The 16617-nt window shown below is 37.4% G+C and overlaps 1 protein-coding gene across 3 annotated transcripts in view; it reads left to right on the top strand.

Moving 5' to 3' along the window:
• HIPK2 (homeodomain interacting protein kinase 2) overlaps window positions 1–16617 on the top strand; it is a 164254-nt gene that overhangs the window by 95800 nt on the left and 51837 nt on the right. For all 3 annotated transcript variants that reach the window (XM_027842364.1, XM_027842365.1, XM_027842363.1), the window contains exons 7-8: window positions 3926–4145; window positions 5500–5621. In XM_027842364.1, coding sequence (XP_027698165.1) covers window positions 3926–4145; window positions 5500–5621 — 342 coding nt within the window. The remainder of the gene's footprint in view (window positions 1–3925; window positions 4146–5499; window positions 5622–16617) is intronic.

Here is a 16617-nt window from a genome sequence, read left to right as displayed (position 1 = left end):
AATAGTAGATTAGTCTGGAACTGATTGTAGAGAGCCTTAAAAGCCATGCTAGGAGTACAGATCTTGTTCTCTAGGTAGTCAGGATCCACTGGAAGTTTCTGAGCAGCTGCAGGTATGTTAGATGAATTTGAAAACTTTATACAAAGGGAAAAGAGATTATAGACCAAGCAAGAGCTAAGGGTCTGGACTAAGGTAGGGGTAGTGATAATAGAAAAAAGGGATGGATTCAAGAGATATTACAGAGGAAAACTAATGAACTTGGTGCCTGATTGGATTATGGAAATTAAGGAAGGGTGGAGAGTCAAGGACCTTTCTGGGGTTTCAAAGATTGAGACTATTATGGTATCACTGACAAAAATGGGAAATTAAAAGGGAAAGCTGTTTTTGTTTTTGTTTTTTGAGGAGAGATGATCTCAGATTTAGACATGCATGGATGAAGAAAGCAAGACATCTAAATAAAGGTATCCACTAGGCAGTTAGATAATGCTAGAGAAAATAGTGTGAGGGGGAATATGTAACTTTTTTTTTGTTTTTTTTTTCCACCAGCCATTTAATCAACGAATAAAATAGATTCACATAAACCTTTTCTAGTTTCTTCCAGACAAAAGTGTAGGTTGTACCTTGTTTTTGTTTTTCAAATTAGACATGACAAACTTAAAAAAAAAACAGATCCCTTGGGTGGTGACTTGCAAATTTCTAATTCACTCTGTAATTCTTTTCAATATTAAGAGCAACACTGTATTCAAAATGTAATTTGATTTACAGCTATTCTTTTACTTCTTTATTGCATCTAATACTCGTTCAGCAACTTGTTGAGATTGTCTTGTTTTGCCTTCCATTATGCTCTTATCATCCTGCTTTTCTTCCCTCTCAGCTTGTATTTCTTTTCCTAGTTTCCTGTTCCCAAACTGTGATATTCCCCAAGCAAGGCTGTCTTCAGCCTTTTATTGTTCTTACTACATTTTCTTCTCCATAAAGCTCATCTGTTTTAACAGCATCCATCAATCAATAGTCAGTTTGTAGACTACTAATCTAGAGACTCTATTGGCTTCTCATCTGAGCTGCAGTCTCATATCTTTAGCTGAGTACTGAACATTTCTACCCCAATGTCTTTCTGTCAAAACACATGTCTAAAATTAAACTCTTGGGGCAGCTACGTGGTGGAGTGGATAGAGCACCAGCCTTGGAGTCAGAAGGACCTGAGTTCAAATGTTATCTCAGACCAGAGACTTTACACTAGCTGTGTGACTGTGGGCAAGTCACTTAACCCCAATTGCCTTGCCAATCAATCAATCAAATAAATAAATAAGATTAAACTCTTCAAAACAGATTCTTCATCTCTGCCGGTAGGACCACCAGTTTCCCAAGCCACCAAGACTCAAAAGCTTTAAAGTCATCCTTGACTCATCTCTCTACTTCATGTCTTGTACCCAGCAATTCCTCTTTATTCTTATTTTGAAATCCCTCTCCTATCAGTTCCTTTCTCTTCATTCCCATGTCTACTTCCTACTCCAGGTACTTAATACTGCATGCTTAGACAATTTCATCATTCTCCCAGCTAAGCACCCCTTCCTCAGTTTACTCTCTACTTCCTGCAAAACATCTGACATATTCCTACCAGATTAATCATTCCTAATTAAACAATACTGTCACCATATTATCTTACTCCTTTGCTCCAAAGGCTAATAACTCCTTGCTACTTAAACATCAAACCTCTTTTTTTTTTTCACCTACTCTCCTAGACCTTTTGTAATCTGACTCATCCCTTCTTTCCAGTCTTATTTCCTATAATTCTTCAATTTGAACCCTCTGTTCTAATCTTCCGGTCTTCTTATTTTCTGATCAGAATGTGTAGTGTAATATACAATGGCTTTAGAATGACAAGGCCCGAATTTGAGTCTTTGCTCCAACATTTCATTCACTATCTTAGGTGAGTCAGTTAACAATTTTTTCCTTTAGTGATCTCATCTGTAAAATGGGGATGATACTTGTATTACTTACCTTACAAAGTTATTATGAGGAAAGTACTTTGTAAATGTGAATTTTTCTTGTATATTTTTCCTGTGGAAAATGAAAAGAAATGGGCTAGAAGATAATACAATTAGATAGATTTGGAACTGATTAAATGATCAATCAAAATTGATGTTAATTGTTGATAATGACTTAGGGAAACTCCAGTGGGGTGTCCTAAGAATCTGTTCTGCTTAACATTTTTATCAATGAACCAAATAAAAGCACAGATTCCAGACTTATAAGATTTGCTGGGAAAGATAGCTAAGAGACAAAATTAGAATTAAAAAATATCTTGACAAGCTAGGATACTGAATTTACAAGCACAATTAATAAACATTTAAGTCCCTATTATGTGCTCAGGACTATGCCATGCACTGGAGCTAAAAAGACAAAAATGAAGAAGTCTCTGCCCTCAAGGCACTTAAATTCTATGGGGCAAAATGGAATAAAATGAAATGTAACAGAGAAGAATATGAAGTCTTACACTTGGGTTCAGAAAATGAGAGTACAAAATGGGAGGGATATGGCTAGACAGTAGTTTGAAAACAGTCTGGAGATTTTCATGGACCAATGGGAAAAAACTGGGATAAGGCATCCAAGAAAGCAAATACAATCTTAGGCTGCACTGATAAGTTAAAGTCCTGTTGGTCAGACCACATCTGGGATATTCAGTTCAGTTCTGGATGCCACATTTTAGAAAGGACATTCATAAATTAGAGTGTCCAGAAAAGGACAATTGGGATACTAAAGAGCCTTGAGTTCATGCCATATTATGGAACCAAGGATGTTTATTCTAAAGAATAGGTTTTCTGTTTGTATTGATGTAAGGAAGATTTGTGATATTCAGAACTATCCAGAAATGTAATGGACTGCCTCAAGAGGTGTAAGTTGGGTTAGAGTCTTTAAGTCCCTCCCAACTCTTGAAAATCTGAGTCATTATTTCTTCTTCTATATCTCTGCTCTTGGTCTTCTCTCCTAACTAAATTCTACACATCCTTCAAATCCTTGCCTAAGTCACCTCTGCCTGAAGGATTCTCTGATTACCCCGGACTTCACTCATGTTCCTCTCTTAATTCTGAGAGCATTTGGAGTCTATTAGACACACATTTTTGCATTTATTTATATATTCATTTTTTCTAGTTGTTTCACATAATTAGTCTCGTCTTCCCATCTAGATTTTAAGCAGAGACCACTGAGTTCTCTAGCTTCTCCCACAGCACCAAGCACTGTATATATGACATAATGAACATGTTGTACATGCTTGTTGGTTGATACAGTAACACAAAACTGCACAGGCAGTGTTACTGAAGAACAAACATTACTCTGCCTCCTCTCTGAAGAAGCACAGGAAAGAAAGTTGACATGGGGCGTGAGAAAGGAAGTAGAATTTGATTTCCTTCTGAAGTCTCTGCCTACCAGTTAGACATCATTCTAAAAGATTTTTTTTAACGAGAGGAAGTGAGGTGAGAATAATTTCAGTGGCCCATGGTGAGACATCTTTAAACTCTCTTGACCATTTGTTCTCATCTCTGCTGTTCATAAGATTTAGCAGTTGAACACAATTACCATGAGGACACAGAGACCTCAAACAATAAGCCTAATTCTGAATAAGAATTTATTCCTTCCTGTTAAATAAATATAATCTCTCTGCAGAGGGAATTGGCTCTCTAGCCATCAGGGGAGTATGTGTAATCACAGAGATGTGCTGTGGGTCCTCAGTTGTCAGCAGGTATCTAAGTTAACTTGTGAGACCTTTCAATTCTATTTTCCACTCCCCTCTGTCTTTGCTTTTGCTCTTGGTTTTGTTCTTCTTTGTGTTCGTTTACTTGCTTTAGCGTTGTGTGTTCCAACATACCACCTCCCTCATTTTTTATTTTTGTTTATTTTTGTTTAATTCCCATCATTCCTTTAGGCCACCAACCTGGCTCCCACCTCCACCAGTGCCACTATTTCCTTAGCCAATCCCGAAGTCTCCATACTAAACTACCAATCTACACTCTACCAGCCCTCAGCGGCATCCATGGCTGCAGTGGCCCAGCGGAGTATGCCCCTGCAGACTGGAACAGCGCAGATCTGTGCCCGGCCTGACCCCTTCCAGCAAGCCCTTATCGTGTGTCCCCCAGGTTTTCAAGGTAAGGAAAGACAGATTCTTGTAGAGTGATGGCTATTCTCATACTACTTATTTTCTTGTCTTCTAGTCACTTGAAAACTTCCAGTTTTCTGACATCCAAAATATTCTGCCATAGACGATTTTGATGTTATAGAATCTTACTCTTTGAAGTTTCTAGAGTGGAAGATATTGTGAGCTTCCTAATGAGAATGTTAGTTGTTTTCCATTGTGTTTAGTACTGGAGTAGTAGCTTAACTAGATTCTAACTCTTGTCATTTTTTTTTTACCAACTTAGAAATAATATCATACTTTTACCTAAAAGTAATCTACTAGTCAGGCTCACTATTTGAATGTTGCTGCCACTGCTAGATCAGGTTAAGTTAAAAAAATTATACCGCTTTGTACTACTATTATGTTCATGAGTCTTGATTCAGTGTCAGAGGCAGGTCTTGAACCCAAGATTTCCTGACTCAAATGCCTACTCTTTATTCTTCTACATCACACTGCCTCTCCATTAGTGTGGTTTTGCTGTGGAATTTGTTTCCATATAAATAAAATTTAATTATGAAAATTAATATGTTAGCTAAAAAGATTTTAAAGTCAAATGGTTTTTGGATTTACTTACATTCCCACCCTCACCCCACCCCTATAGGCAGATGATCATATATGTCCGTGTTTATCCAGAAATCTCAAACATTGGTTTTCTTACCCCTTAGAGGTAAAAAATATGACAGCTACTTAGAAGTCAGGAAACAGAAGTCTAGAGAAGTAGCCAGCATTAAAGCTAGTGGAATCCAGGATTTAGGATAGTTAGTCTTTCCATTCTTGAAGCACACAGCATTATTTTGAAAGGTAGCTAGTTGAAAATCTTTCTATTACAGTTTCCCAAACAGCAGTTGACTCTTGCCTAAATACATTGCTTATCTTCATAAAATCCTTAATTATGCCCTTGTTCTCAGATAACAGGCATCTTTGTTTCAAAATTGGCTTTAGTATTTTCTATTTAGAGCAAGGTGGCACAGTGGACAGAGCGCCGGGCCTGAAGTCAGGAAGACTCATCTTCCCAACTTCAAATCTGGTCTCAGACACTTACTAGCTATATGATGCTGGGTAAGTCATTGAATTCTGTTTGTCTCACTTTCCTCATCTGTAAAATGAGCTGAAGAGGGAAATGACAGACCACTCCAGTATCTTTGCAAAGAACACCCCAAATAGGGTCACAAGAATCAGACATGACTGAAAACGACTAAACGACAACAATTAAGCATCTCTTCGAAAAAATGTCTTATTTTCCATTAAAATTGCAGCCAAGTTAAGAAGAGTTTCTGTTAACTAATAACTTATTAAAAAATTCTTTTATTTATTTCCTGGTAAAGGGTTACAAGCCTCCCCTTCAAAGCATGCTGGTTATTCTGTGCGGATGGAGAATGCAGTTCCAATTGTCACTCAGGCTCCAGAAGCTCAGCCTCTCCAGATCCAACCAGGTCTACTTGCACAGGTAATTTTTTTCTTGTCTGTCATAACTCTTTTAGGTCTAGTGGAGTCATGAGACCATCATTGATTGTTATGTGCCAATCATAGAATATTTACAGCTAAAACCACAGGATTTAAAAGGGGAAAACCTTGACAAAGTAAAATCCTTGTGCATTAACACTGGTGAAATCCAGTCCTTAATGCACTCATTCAGCACCCTCTCCCCATTAATCTCCCCACTCCCACAAGAGGAATAGTTCTTATAGGATACAAACTGGCTCAAAGGCTTGTGCGTAGGGTGCACTGAGGGATTTATGCACTCCATTTGCAAAGATTTTGCTAGGACATTTCTCCATTCTTTTGATATCTCACAACAAATGGCATAAACTGATCCTTCTCAGCCTGGTGAGGAGGAAGGGGAAGAAATGAAATGTGCTGCTTTCTGAATGGGACCTGGCCTTAGGTTAGGAACTCTACAAGGCTTTAGAGACTCTACCTTAATACACTCCTTATCCAGGAAGGAAAAAAAAAAAGGCAGTTTCTGATTTGGCCTAGAAATGAAAAAAGGAAGGAGGACAGTCAAGAGAGGAACTGAGATGGAGAGAGGTAGCCAACAATTATGGCTATACCAGGTCTGAAGGAAAGGGGGGCTGGAACCCAGCCCTGTGCCCTCAGAGGATACTCAGGACAGGAATCCAGGCTGGTAAACCCATTATCCCCCAATTCAAGGTAGCCTTGAAGCTCAGCTTTGGAGGGTATACTCGTAAGCAAAAGTGAGAGAAGCCAGAAAGTAAGTGTAGTAAAGATATACCTCTCCAAAAGTTTAAACACCAAATATAGCAATAGAAAAATCCTCAAAAAAAGCTCAGAGTACTAGTAAATAAATCAGTCCTAAAAGCAGGAGGAAGAATGAGTACCAAATCTTCAAAGGGAATACAAACTCTCTTAACAAACATACAAGACAAAGAAAATTAAACCAATGCCTGATGAAATATGGAATCCTGTAGACTCCCACGAGAGCCTAGAGCAGCAAGAAACTCCAGAATGTTTCAGAAAATAAATGAAACCCATGAAAGGAGAAACTAGGAATATAGTCGGAATTTAGAGTTTTCAATGCAGCATTTTAAAACTCATGTAAAAAATTAGGAAAAAATGAATCCATAACAGAAAGTATCTTAAAGAAGTGAAAGAGTTTAACAGATTTGGAAAATAGAAATACTGAGGAAGGGAAAGATCTTTCAGAAAAGAAGTAAATGGCTACAACATTAACAGAACACATTAATTCTATACATGCCAAAGCCATCTACCTTGAAGATAGGATATGCCAAGATCACTTGAGACTCATAGATCTCCTACAAGAATACAACAAATCAAAAAACATAAATGGCATCATACAGAAAATAGAAGAAAACTGCCCACAACTTCTAAATAAAGACAACGAAGCACCAATTGAGAAAATACACAGATCACCTCCAGGTTCCAACTTTAAGATATAAAAGTCGTAAATTAAACATTTAAATGACAACAAAATTTTTAAGTGGCCAGGAGAAGTATCTTTAGATACAAAGGAAGTTTGAATAACATAAGAAAACATAATCATGAGAAGTCACAGAAGGGGGATGGAATAGTATGTCCAGAGAAGCAAAGGAGCACAAACAGCAACCCAAAATGACCTACTCTGCAAATCTGAGCCTAATAATAAATGAAGTAAGATAGATGTTCAACAAGAGGCATTTTTAAAACAAAATGATTTTTTAAATGTGAACAGAATATTAAAATAAACATGAAGGTAAAAGTAATAAAATTATCCCATGTTTAGAGAGATAAAGACCTCACTGTTGAAAAGAAAAAAAGGAATCAAGGGATTTTTTTTTAAAGGAACACATGAAGTTAAAGATATAAGCAGAACGTAAAGAAACAGGAAAAGTGAAGACAAAGAACAGACTGAAACACCATGAACTAAACCTCATACTAAATCTCATAACCCCTATTTTGTGGGACAGAATAGCAGAGAAAGAAGATATATGAATAGGGAGAGGAAAAGTTGGGTAGGCATAGGGAAATGGATTATGAATTCTACCAAGTCCACAATATGGAGAGAGATTATATTCCTCTACTATATTTTTGAAAAGGGGAGATGGCAGAAAATGGAGACAGAGACGTCATGATGGATTTAATTTGGGGAGAGTACATATGCTAGAAGACTATCTTCTCAGATATTGTTGTGCCTCCAAGGGGCACAACAGCCTGGCTCAGGTTAAGGGATATTTGAGCTCCTAGGGGCAGCTGGTACCCAGAATGGTGAAGAAGGGAAGAAAGAGACTTGAACTCAAAGATGAAACAGCCTTTGGGAAATGAAATTATTATGGAAAAGGCAAGGAATAGGATCATACTGCACAGTTTGGGACACAGGACTGTTTCCATGTAGTAGAAAGGACATTAAGGGGGAAAGATATTAAGACAAGATCTATCAAGGCAATAATAGAGAATCTGGTTAGAATGAGTAACTCTACTCTAATACTTCAGAAACTTTAGCCCCAATAAGGAATAGAAGAATTAGAGAAGAAATAAATAAGAGCACATATAATAAATCAGAGAATAAAATTTAAGAATTGGAAAGGAAGAAAATTAATGATGAGAACAAAGCAAAGAAAAACTTCTTAGAAAAAGACACAGTATAGAGAAAATTAATAAACACAAGTACAGTAAGACAAAAAGAAAAGATCTTGAGTTATATCATTGATTTAAGCAAAATTAATCACAGTGAAAGTAAAGTATTTTTGCTGTATTTTCATAATGCAGACTTTTAGTCCCAACTCTGCTGAAAAATATGACATCTTCTTAAATGAGAGGATTAAAGAATATATGTATTTTTCAACACTACATAGTGCTTTTATAAAAAAAAAATAAACTATGTGCTAGGGCACGTACTAGATTTGCAGCTTAAGCTAGTTTAAAGTACAGAGAACTGTTTCCTCAACTATAAAATGGAAATAATAATACTCAAGAAAATAAATGTAACAATAATTTAAAAAGACTAAAATAATACATGTAGGGTTTTCATTATGATCCTGATAAAAATGGATCCAAATGCCTAAGTACAGTAAAATAATTTCCTGTTAGTAGCAGGGCTGAACTTAAATGGTTATGGTATTGAAAGCATACCCAGGAGTCTCCCATGTCTTCAGTCTCCTTCTGGGTTGATGAAGTTTTCTTCTGTCATCTTAATACTCACCTTTTTTTCTTTTTTAATGTAAATAGCAATTGTTTCTGTTTTGGCCAGAAACCCTGAGGGTCTTCCCCTCTCAGATAGTTTCTTTTCTTTTTTTTTTTTTTTTAATTTTTAGTTTTTGACTAGGTAAAGAGGCCATTCTCTGCCTCAATCCATATTAAGCCTTGAATCACTGAATGAGCGATGCCTCAGTCAAACTGAGACCTGTTAAAGACCTTAGCTTGAAAAGGCCAAGGTCCCTAATGCCTCCTGGGTCATCTTCAGTTGTCCTGATCTGTATCTGGCCACTGGACCCAAATGGTTCCAGAGGAGAAAGTGAGGCTGATGACTTTGCACAGCACTCCCTCACTTAAATCCAATTCACTTCCATGCCAGGGCATCACCTCCATGACATCATGGTCCTCTTCGAGAACAAAGGACAAACAACCCACCTTTTAAATAAATGCCTTTTCTTGGGTCACTGGAGGTGGTAAGTCAAGAAGAAAAGGGTTATATGCAAGGAAGGGGAAAATAGAAATATACATCCTCTCCAGAAGTCAAGAAAGCCACTAGGTCCAACCTTCTTAGTGCTTGATCTGATTGTCCAGGCCTGGCCTTTCAGCTTTTGGGTTCATGTATATTTTGAGTGTGTCAAAGAACTCTTCAGTATTTGTATGCCTTCTCCAAGAAAAATAAGGCCCATGCTAGAACAAAGTTGCAAAGACTTCATAGGAGCTCTGGTAGGCTTATCTTCACAGGAAGACAGCAGGTTCAGCTTTTCTGAATTGGGTGTTTCCAATCAGTTTCTTCATCATAAAAGATTCTGCCCATGCAAAAGAAGTTTGTATCTTTGGGCAAACTGGAAGAGACCTGAGAAGCTCCAACTCGCTAAAGGCCTACCTTCTGGCCTCTGTTTTACTACATAAATTTCCTGGTAATGTGGCAGATTTCCAGATTTTTAAATTATCATCTCTCCAACAGATGAATTTCCTTTTCCATAACATGTCCAAATTGTACATGAAATCACTCTAGTTGCCAATATATTGGCTTTATTTTGGCACTCAATTTCCACATTTTCTTTTTCTCTACCAAACCTATACCTTTATTCTTTCTACTTAGGAATTCTATGACACTTATTCTAACTGAGATAGCTCTGTAAGAAAGTCCACTTTTTAAAAAAAAAATCAAATAAAATATCTGATCTGTTAGCCAAGAAATTTAGAAAAACGGGTCTCGTTTTATATACTACTGCTTACATGTATTACATACAACTTTTCCTCAGGGAGCTTCTGGTGTTTACATAGATTATATTCTACCAAGAGTATAAGTTTAGTCATTTTTAAAGTTTGATAATATTTGCATATCATAGATAAAATTTTTAATTTTTCAGTAGACATTACTCAGATCTTAACCATGTAGCATGACTAAATGACTATACAATATACGTTATCAGTATGGTGATAAAATTTTTAAAATGCCAACCTCATAGAACAGGAAAAGGACACTGATGATGAGTGGCACAGCTTAGAGTTATCTTAAGGAAAATTGTAAAATAGGTGAGGTCTGTCTAGGACATTTTTTAACCTTTCTTTTCATTGCCTCTTTACTCTTTCCTGGTACTCCCCCGCCCCAGATCCCAACCTGTTCCCATACTTGTTTTTAGCAAAAAACTAAAATATAAGTGTATAAGCCTAAGGTATGATTGTTCCCAGGGATGTGGGATTTTCAGAAAGATTTCTGGATAAATAGCAATAATACTATTTGTTTGTCCTCTATGTCTTCCCTTCTAGGACAGCAGTTTGTTTTTTTTTTTAAATATATATCCAATTAAAAATTAAATTGGAGAAAATCCAGCAGGCAATTCCACAGCAAAAACCTACTGGGGGGGGGGGGGGTTGCAATATTTCCTATAGCTAAAGGTAGATACGAACTTAAGCTGTGATATTCCCCATGAATATTAACATTTAAGAGGAAACAGCAGAGTTGTAGAGACAGAACTCCAAAAAGGTTCATTTGTCTTGTTTCTAGGTGCTATTTCTGGAAAAAGCTGACCTAGATTTCCTTAACCCCAACTTGCCTTAATCTATAGAGCTGGAAGAAATATTAGCAATCTAGTCGAAACTTCTCATTTAACAGATGAGGAAACTGAAGCCAAGAGAGTCGAAGTTACTTACCTAAGGTCACATACAGAGTCAGAATTCAAACTCAGGTCTTCCAGTCTGGCACTTGCTTAATCCACCCTGCCATGGACAGATTGCTTATCCTAATCCCCAAATTGCCTCTGACTGAGAAATATAACTTTAAGCCCTATTGTGATTCCTCAGAACTCTCTCAGACTTGTTTATTGAGGAAAATTTCACTGTCAAATGATCATCTCTCTTCTGCTCATAGACATGTGGAGGGGGGAACCCACCACTTTCCAAGGCAACCTGTTCCACTTTAGGACAGCTCTGGTTGCTAAAAAGTTTTCCCTTACATTCATCCTAACTTTGCCTCTGCAGCTTTCCTCCCCTAAAGCTAGAGTAAGTCTAACCTTTTTTCCACCTGGAGTCCTTCAGATACTGAAGACAGCTATTTCTCTTCTCACCTGCCTGAAGTTTCATCAAAGTAGCTTCTGTGCCTTATCCCTCTAAGGTTGGTTCTTCCTGTTTTTATCCATTCATTTATTTTACCCATTTATTTATTCCTCTTGCCTTTTTAAACCATTCCTTCTTCTAGGAGCTTTTCATAACTCTTCTCCCCTTTCCACATTACCCCCATTCTGCTCTTCCTCCCCCTCCCTAAGGTTCCTGTAGCAGAGGTAGACACATGTAGCTGCATCCAGGTCCCCTTATATTTTTACAGATCTCCCCTCTATAGTTACATAATACATATTTCAACTTCAAAACAATTTCTATAGTTTTTACAATCCTTACATTTATACAGAAAATTATTATTTCTGCCCAACCCTTCCTCTCCCCCCCCCCCACATATCAGGTCTGAGATAGCTCCCCAAAAGTCCAAGATAACATTTTAGGGGAAGTATTTTACTACCCAAAGCCACAAGTTCTGGAAGCATTTGCCTCCAGAGTGTTCCCCATCATGTCTGTGCTGAATGGGCTCATTGCCTCACCTCATAAGAGCTTCTGGTGGGGTTAGGGGAAGGTGACCTAAATGAGGCCTCCTTTCTTCTTAGGGAAAAAGGGCTACCATGTCCACCATGTCAAACCCTGATTCTGATACTTAATAATTGTGTTACTTGCTCATCTTATTACCCTGAGCTTCATTTCCTCATCTGTAAAACCAGGATCTTGGCTATATTACTACTAAGCTATCTTCTACCTCTAAACTAATGATACTGTTGAAAGGATATCTGGTTTCAAATCCCAGCTCTCCTCCCAGCAGTGAGACTTTCACTTCCTTTGTCTGGGCATAACTAGATGCTCTCTAAAGGTGCTTTCAAATTCTAAAGATCTGTTAAAAAAAAAACTCATGTAAAATGGGTCTTTATAAGTTCAAAGTATTATTGCTATTAGGACAAGTATAGAAAAGAGGAGAGGAGGTTAAAGTATGTATATTATGGAATTAGGTGACTACAATATATAGATGCTACGACAACTGCTAACCCCTTCTTTAGATCTGGAAACCAAGACTGTCCTGAAGGGCAAAGCAACAAAACAGAATCACAAGACCAAAGTTATGAAAATATTTTTTAAAGACTCTGTAGTCCATTGTTTATTAATGGCCCTCTGGGGAGCCAGGATTAACTTGCACTTTAGGGCCTAGTTTTGCAGATGTAACAGATGTGGTGGAAAGGCCCAGATGGAGCAGCACTTTCACCTAATTTAAGAAAGTGAAAAATCCTAATCAAAATGTAAGTCAAGGCTGGGAGTTTCATTTTGCATCATGGAGGAGAGGAGAAGTGTTGTTCAGGATTGCCTAAGATCTACTTTTCAAGCCATTTCCCTGAAACAGACTTAGGAACAAATTGGTGAAATAATCAGTATATTTGTCATTTAAAACCTTTTTTTCCCATTTTGTGGTCCTAGAGAGCTTGATAATCTTGCTTCCTGTGACCCAAATATATATATATATTGTGAATGTGTTTGTGGCAGGTGAGGGGGAGGTGTATACACACACATACTACCCATACAAAGTACTTTGCTGCTCTGGTAGAGGAATCAGATCAAGCTAGGACATCAAAATCAAATCATATCAGGTTGTAAGATACTAACACTGCACTTAATGTTAATTCATCAGGATCACACAGAGAAAGCAGATCGTATATGAAACATCGCAGATTATTAGGTTGAAGATATAATTAGAATGCATTTATTTGTCTTCAGTGAACCTTGACTACATATATGTTAAGACTCATATACAAAACAAGCCTATTTATAAATAGACCAGTCCACCTACAGAGAGACAAGGTTTGTTCTGGTACAGAGAACTGTATATACCAGGGCTTTAGGATGAAACTAATGGAAAAATCAGAATCAATTTCTTTAAGTGATACTTGTATTGATTTAACCATTTTCAAACTCATTTCTGAACTCACTCTCCTCCCCCCAATTAATTTCATTACTTAAGCCTTGTATCAGATTTATAGATGGCCAATTCACTTACAGATAGGCTGCCTTCTTCGGCACAAATTATGTTTTGCAGAATCCAAAACTATGCTTGCAGCACGTAGGGCATCACACTGAATATAATGCCTTAGAGGATCTAATACCATAGATCTAGATGAGACCTTGCAGGCCATCTAGTCCAACTAGATGGTGCTGCAGATAGATCGGTGGGCTCGGGATCTGGCCTCACTAGCTGTGTGACCCTAGGCAAGCCAGGTCATTAAATCTCTCTCTGCCTCAGTTTCCTCAACTGTAAAATGGGGATCATAACACCTACCTCATGGGGTACTGTGAGGATCAAATGAGAAAATATTTGTCAAACCCTTAACATGAACCGTTCCCTAACCATACCAGTCCAAACTTCACCCATTTTGTAATCCTACAATATTTATGATCGTTTGCACATAATTTAGTGCTTAATCATCTCCTTTCTTTTATTTGCAAATTGTTTCACATTTGTTCCTCTACTAAACTCTTATTATGATGCCTTATCAGAGCATCCTAACCACTCTGGATTCTTAAAGGCTGTATCAGTAGGATAAAAGCTCCAAGTCCAGGCCCATTGGTGGGCTGCAGATTTCTTGTAAGGATCAGCATAGGTAAGTTTGAAGAGTTGAATCACTATTTTAGCTACAGGGACAGAAAGTTGTTTTATTTTTTTCTGCTTCCATGACAACGCTTAGACCAACTACCAAGTTACAGATAGGCTATAATATATGTCAGTGATGGAAGTATCTGCAATACTGCAATTATAGATCTTTGAAGTATTCATATTTATTCATCTTAGATCCCCTGCTAGATCATAAGTTCCATGAGGAAAGCCATAACTTACAACTTTTGTTTAATCCCCTTTATCACCCATAGCACTCCACTGCATATACTAACTATTCAGTCAATACAGAGAAGTGAAAACTAAGAAATTAATCATTTTTTATTAAAAAGAAATGTGGTGAAGCACCCAAGAAAGAAAAAAGGAAGTGGAAACTAAAAGAACAGAATGGGGGCTTGGTTGCTGATGTGTGCTCCATGCTATAACAAGGATATTATTCCAAGTCCCACTCTAGGCCTAGTTTCCTCATCTGTAACATAAGAAGTTGAACTAGATCACTTCTGAGGTCCCTTTCAGGTCTAAATCTGTGATCCTATATGACCTACAAATTAGATTAATAGGTAAATAAAGTGTCAAAGCAGATATTGTCAGTATCCTCAACCAAACATTACTAATCAGCTCACGTTATTTTTTTTAAAAAAGTCCTCGACCTTAGTGTATTCAGTTTGAGAAAAAATGATTCTCTTAGGGGCTCCGTGTGTGAGCCCTAATTTGTTTATAGCAGCAGAAACTATGCATTCCATAAAGTCAGCACAGCTTTGAAAATGGTTCTGAATGTTATCTTGGGGGCATTGGCCCTCTGATATCCAGCTTTGGTAAACATATCTGAAATTCTGTCCAACTAGTATTTAAAAGCCAAAGAAGAACACAAAAAACTGTGTGAATGTAGAAAGAGATTTGAAAAAACAATGCAAATTGAGGAAATTAACTTGAAATTTTAAAATGAGAATATTTAGGAATTTAATTTAATAAAAGAATACATTATGGCATAAATGCCCTCACTTTTCAGAGTATTTGTAACAAATTCTTAACAAACCTTTTAAGATTGTAGCTAAGAATTTTATCTCAGCACTCAGGTTTTGCTGCTACCAAGGTACAAGCAGGTTCCAGTAATTTAACAATTTCAGAACTATGTAACAGATTCAGAAATGACACAAATCAGTATTCTTGATCTTAGCAAAGAAAAAAATGAACTAAACTGTAAAATAATACTTCTAAGTACCATTAAAGTACATTACAAAGTATAGGCAAGGCCCTACTTAGGAATGAAACTTACTGTACATAAAGTCCTCTCCTCCCCCAAACACTTCTTCTATCCCCCCACCACTCCAGGGCACGTGGGTGACAGCTGTGCTCCTATTTCTCAGTTCCCTCCTTCTCCCTTTCTGACCTCAACTCCCACTCTCAGCCTCAGGGAAGGGAAAGAGAAGAAGCAGCTAAACCAAATCACCATCTTTTCAGCTTATTCTGCCCCAGTAAAGGAGAAAGGGTTAAGAGGAAGAGAAAAATCCACCAACCACTTATCACTCACTACCTTGCCCCATTCCTGACTCAAGGACCCCCAGATCCCACTACCCCTCTTTATTACTACAGCCTTAGACTGTTCCATGTTCACTCTATTCAGAGTGAGTCTACCAGTGACCTCAGATATAAACTTGTTATCATAGATGGTTAAGCTGAGAAGTATTTTCCTTGATTTTTTGCATTAAGCTTCCCATGGTGCAACTAGTAAGGGATCAAAAATTTGTATTTCAGTGCTTGGTGTCTATTTTGTACATGAAACTGTGCTAGAGTATGAAGGAGGTTCAAAATAGTGTGAAGGAAGGGAGACTGGAAAGTCCATCTATAGTGTCTCCGTCACCCAAAGGCCTTACAATCTAATTGAGACAACAAGACAGATTTGTGAAATGTTATATTTAAATAAACACTTCAGAATAGTGTCCCAGGACGGCACCTAATTATGAAGTGATGCTATAAACAAATATTATGAGAGATGGTTAAAAAATTGTGATACATTAACATAAATAATTTAAACACGGGAAGACATACATTGATGCATAGTGAAGAAAACAGAACCAGGAAACAATATACACAATAAATACTGCTATATAAATGGAAAAAATAATAAAAGCAAAACTGAATGCTGTGTATTTAACATGACTAGTCTTGGCCTCAGATAAGAGATGAGACTATGGATGTGGAATGATGCTTATGTCAGATGTAGACCATTTATTGGTTGGTTTTGCTGAACTGCTTTTCTTTGTTAATCTTTGTTATAAGAAAAGGCTCACTGGGTAGAAATAAGTGTGATATAAGAACAAAAGGCACCAATAAAACTTTGTGGGAGAGGGATTAGTTTTTTTGGAGTGTTACAGTTACTCAAAGATTGTGGGTTGAGAATCAATTCGGGATATGGTGACCTGGAAAGGTACTGTGAAGAATGGAGAATTTGGGCCAGTGCATTCTCTCCCTGGCTGACCATAAGTCTTGCCCAATGTCACTCTTAGACATTTCTTTTTTGAGCTTCTTTAAAGGCCTTATTGGCTTGACAAGTAAATGTGCCTTCTTTGAGTAAAGTAAGTGCTTTCACCCC

Source organism: Vombatus ursinus, unplaced genomic scaffold (assembly GCF_900497805.2).
Source record: "Vombatus ursinus unplaced genomic scaffold, bare-nosed wombat genome assembly UNPS02014870.1, whole genome shotgun sequence".
NCBI lineage: Eukaryota > Metazoa > Chordata > Mammalia > Diprotodontia > Vombatidae > Vombatus > Vombatus ursinus.
Note: the sequence above shows the minus strand (reverse complement) of the source record. Positions and strands in the feature narration are given on the sequence as shown.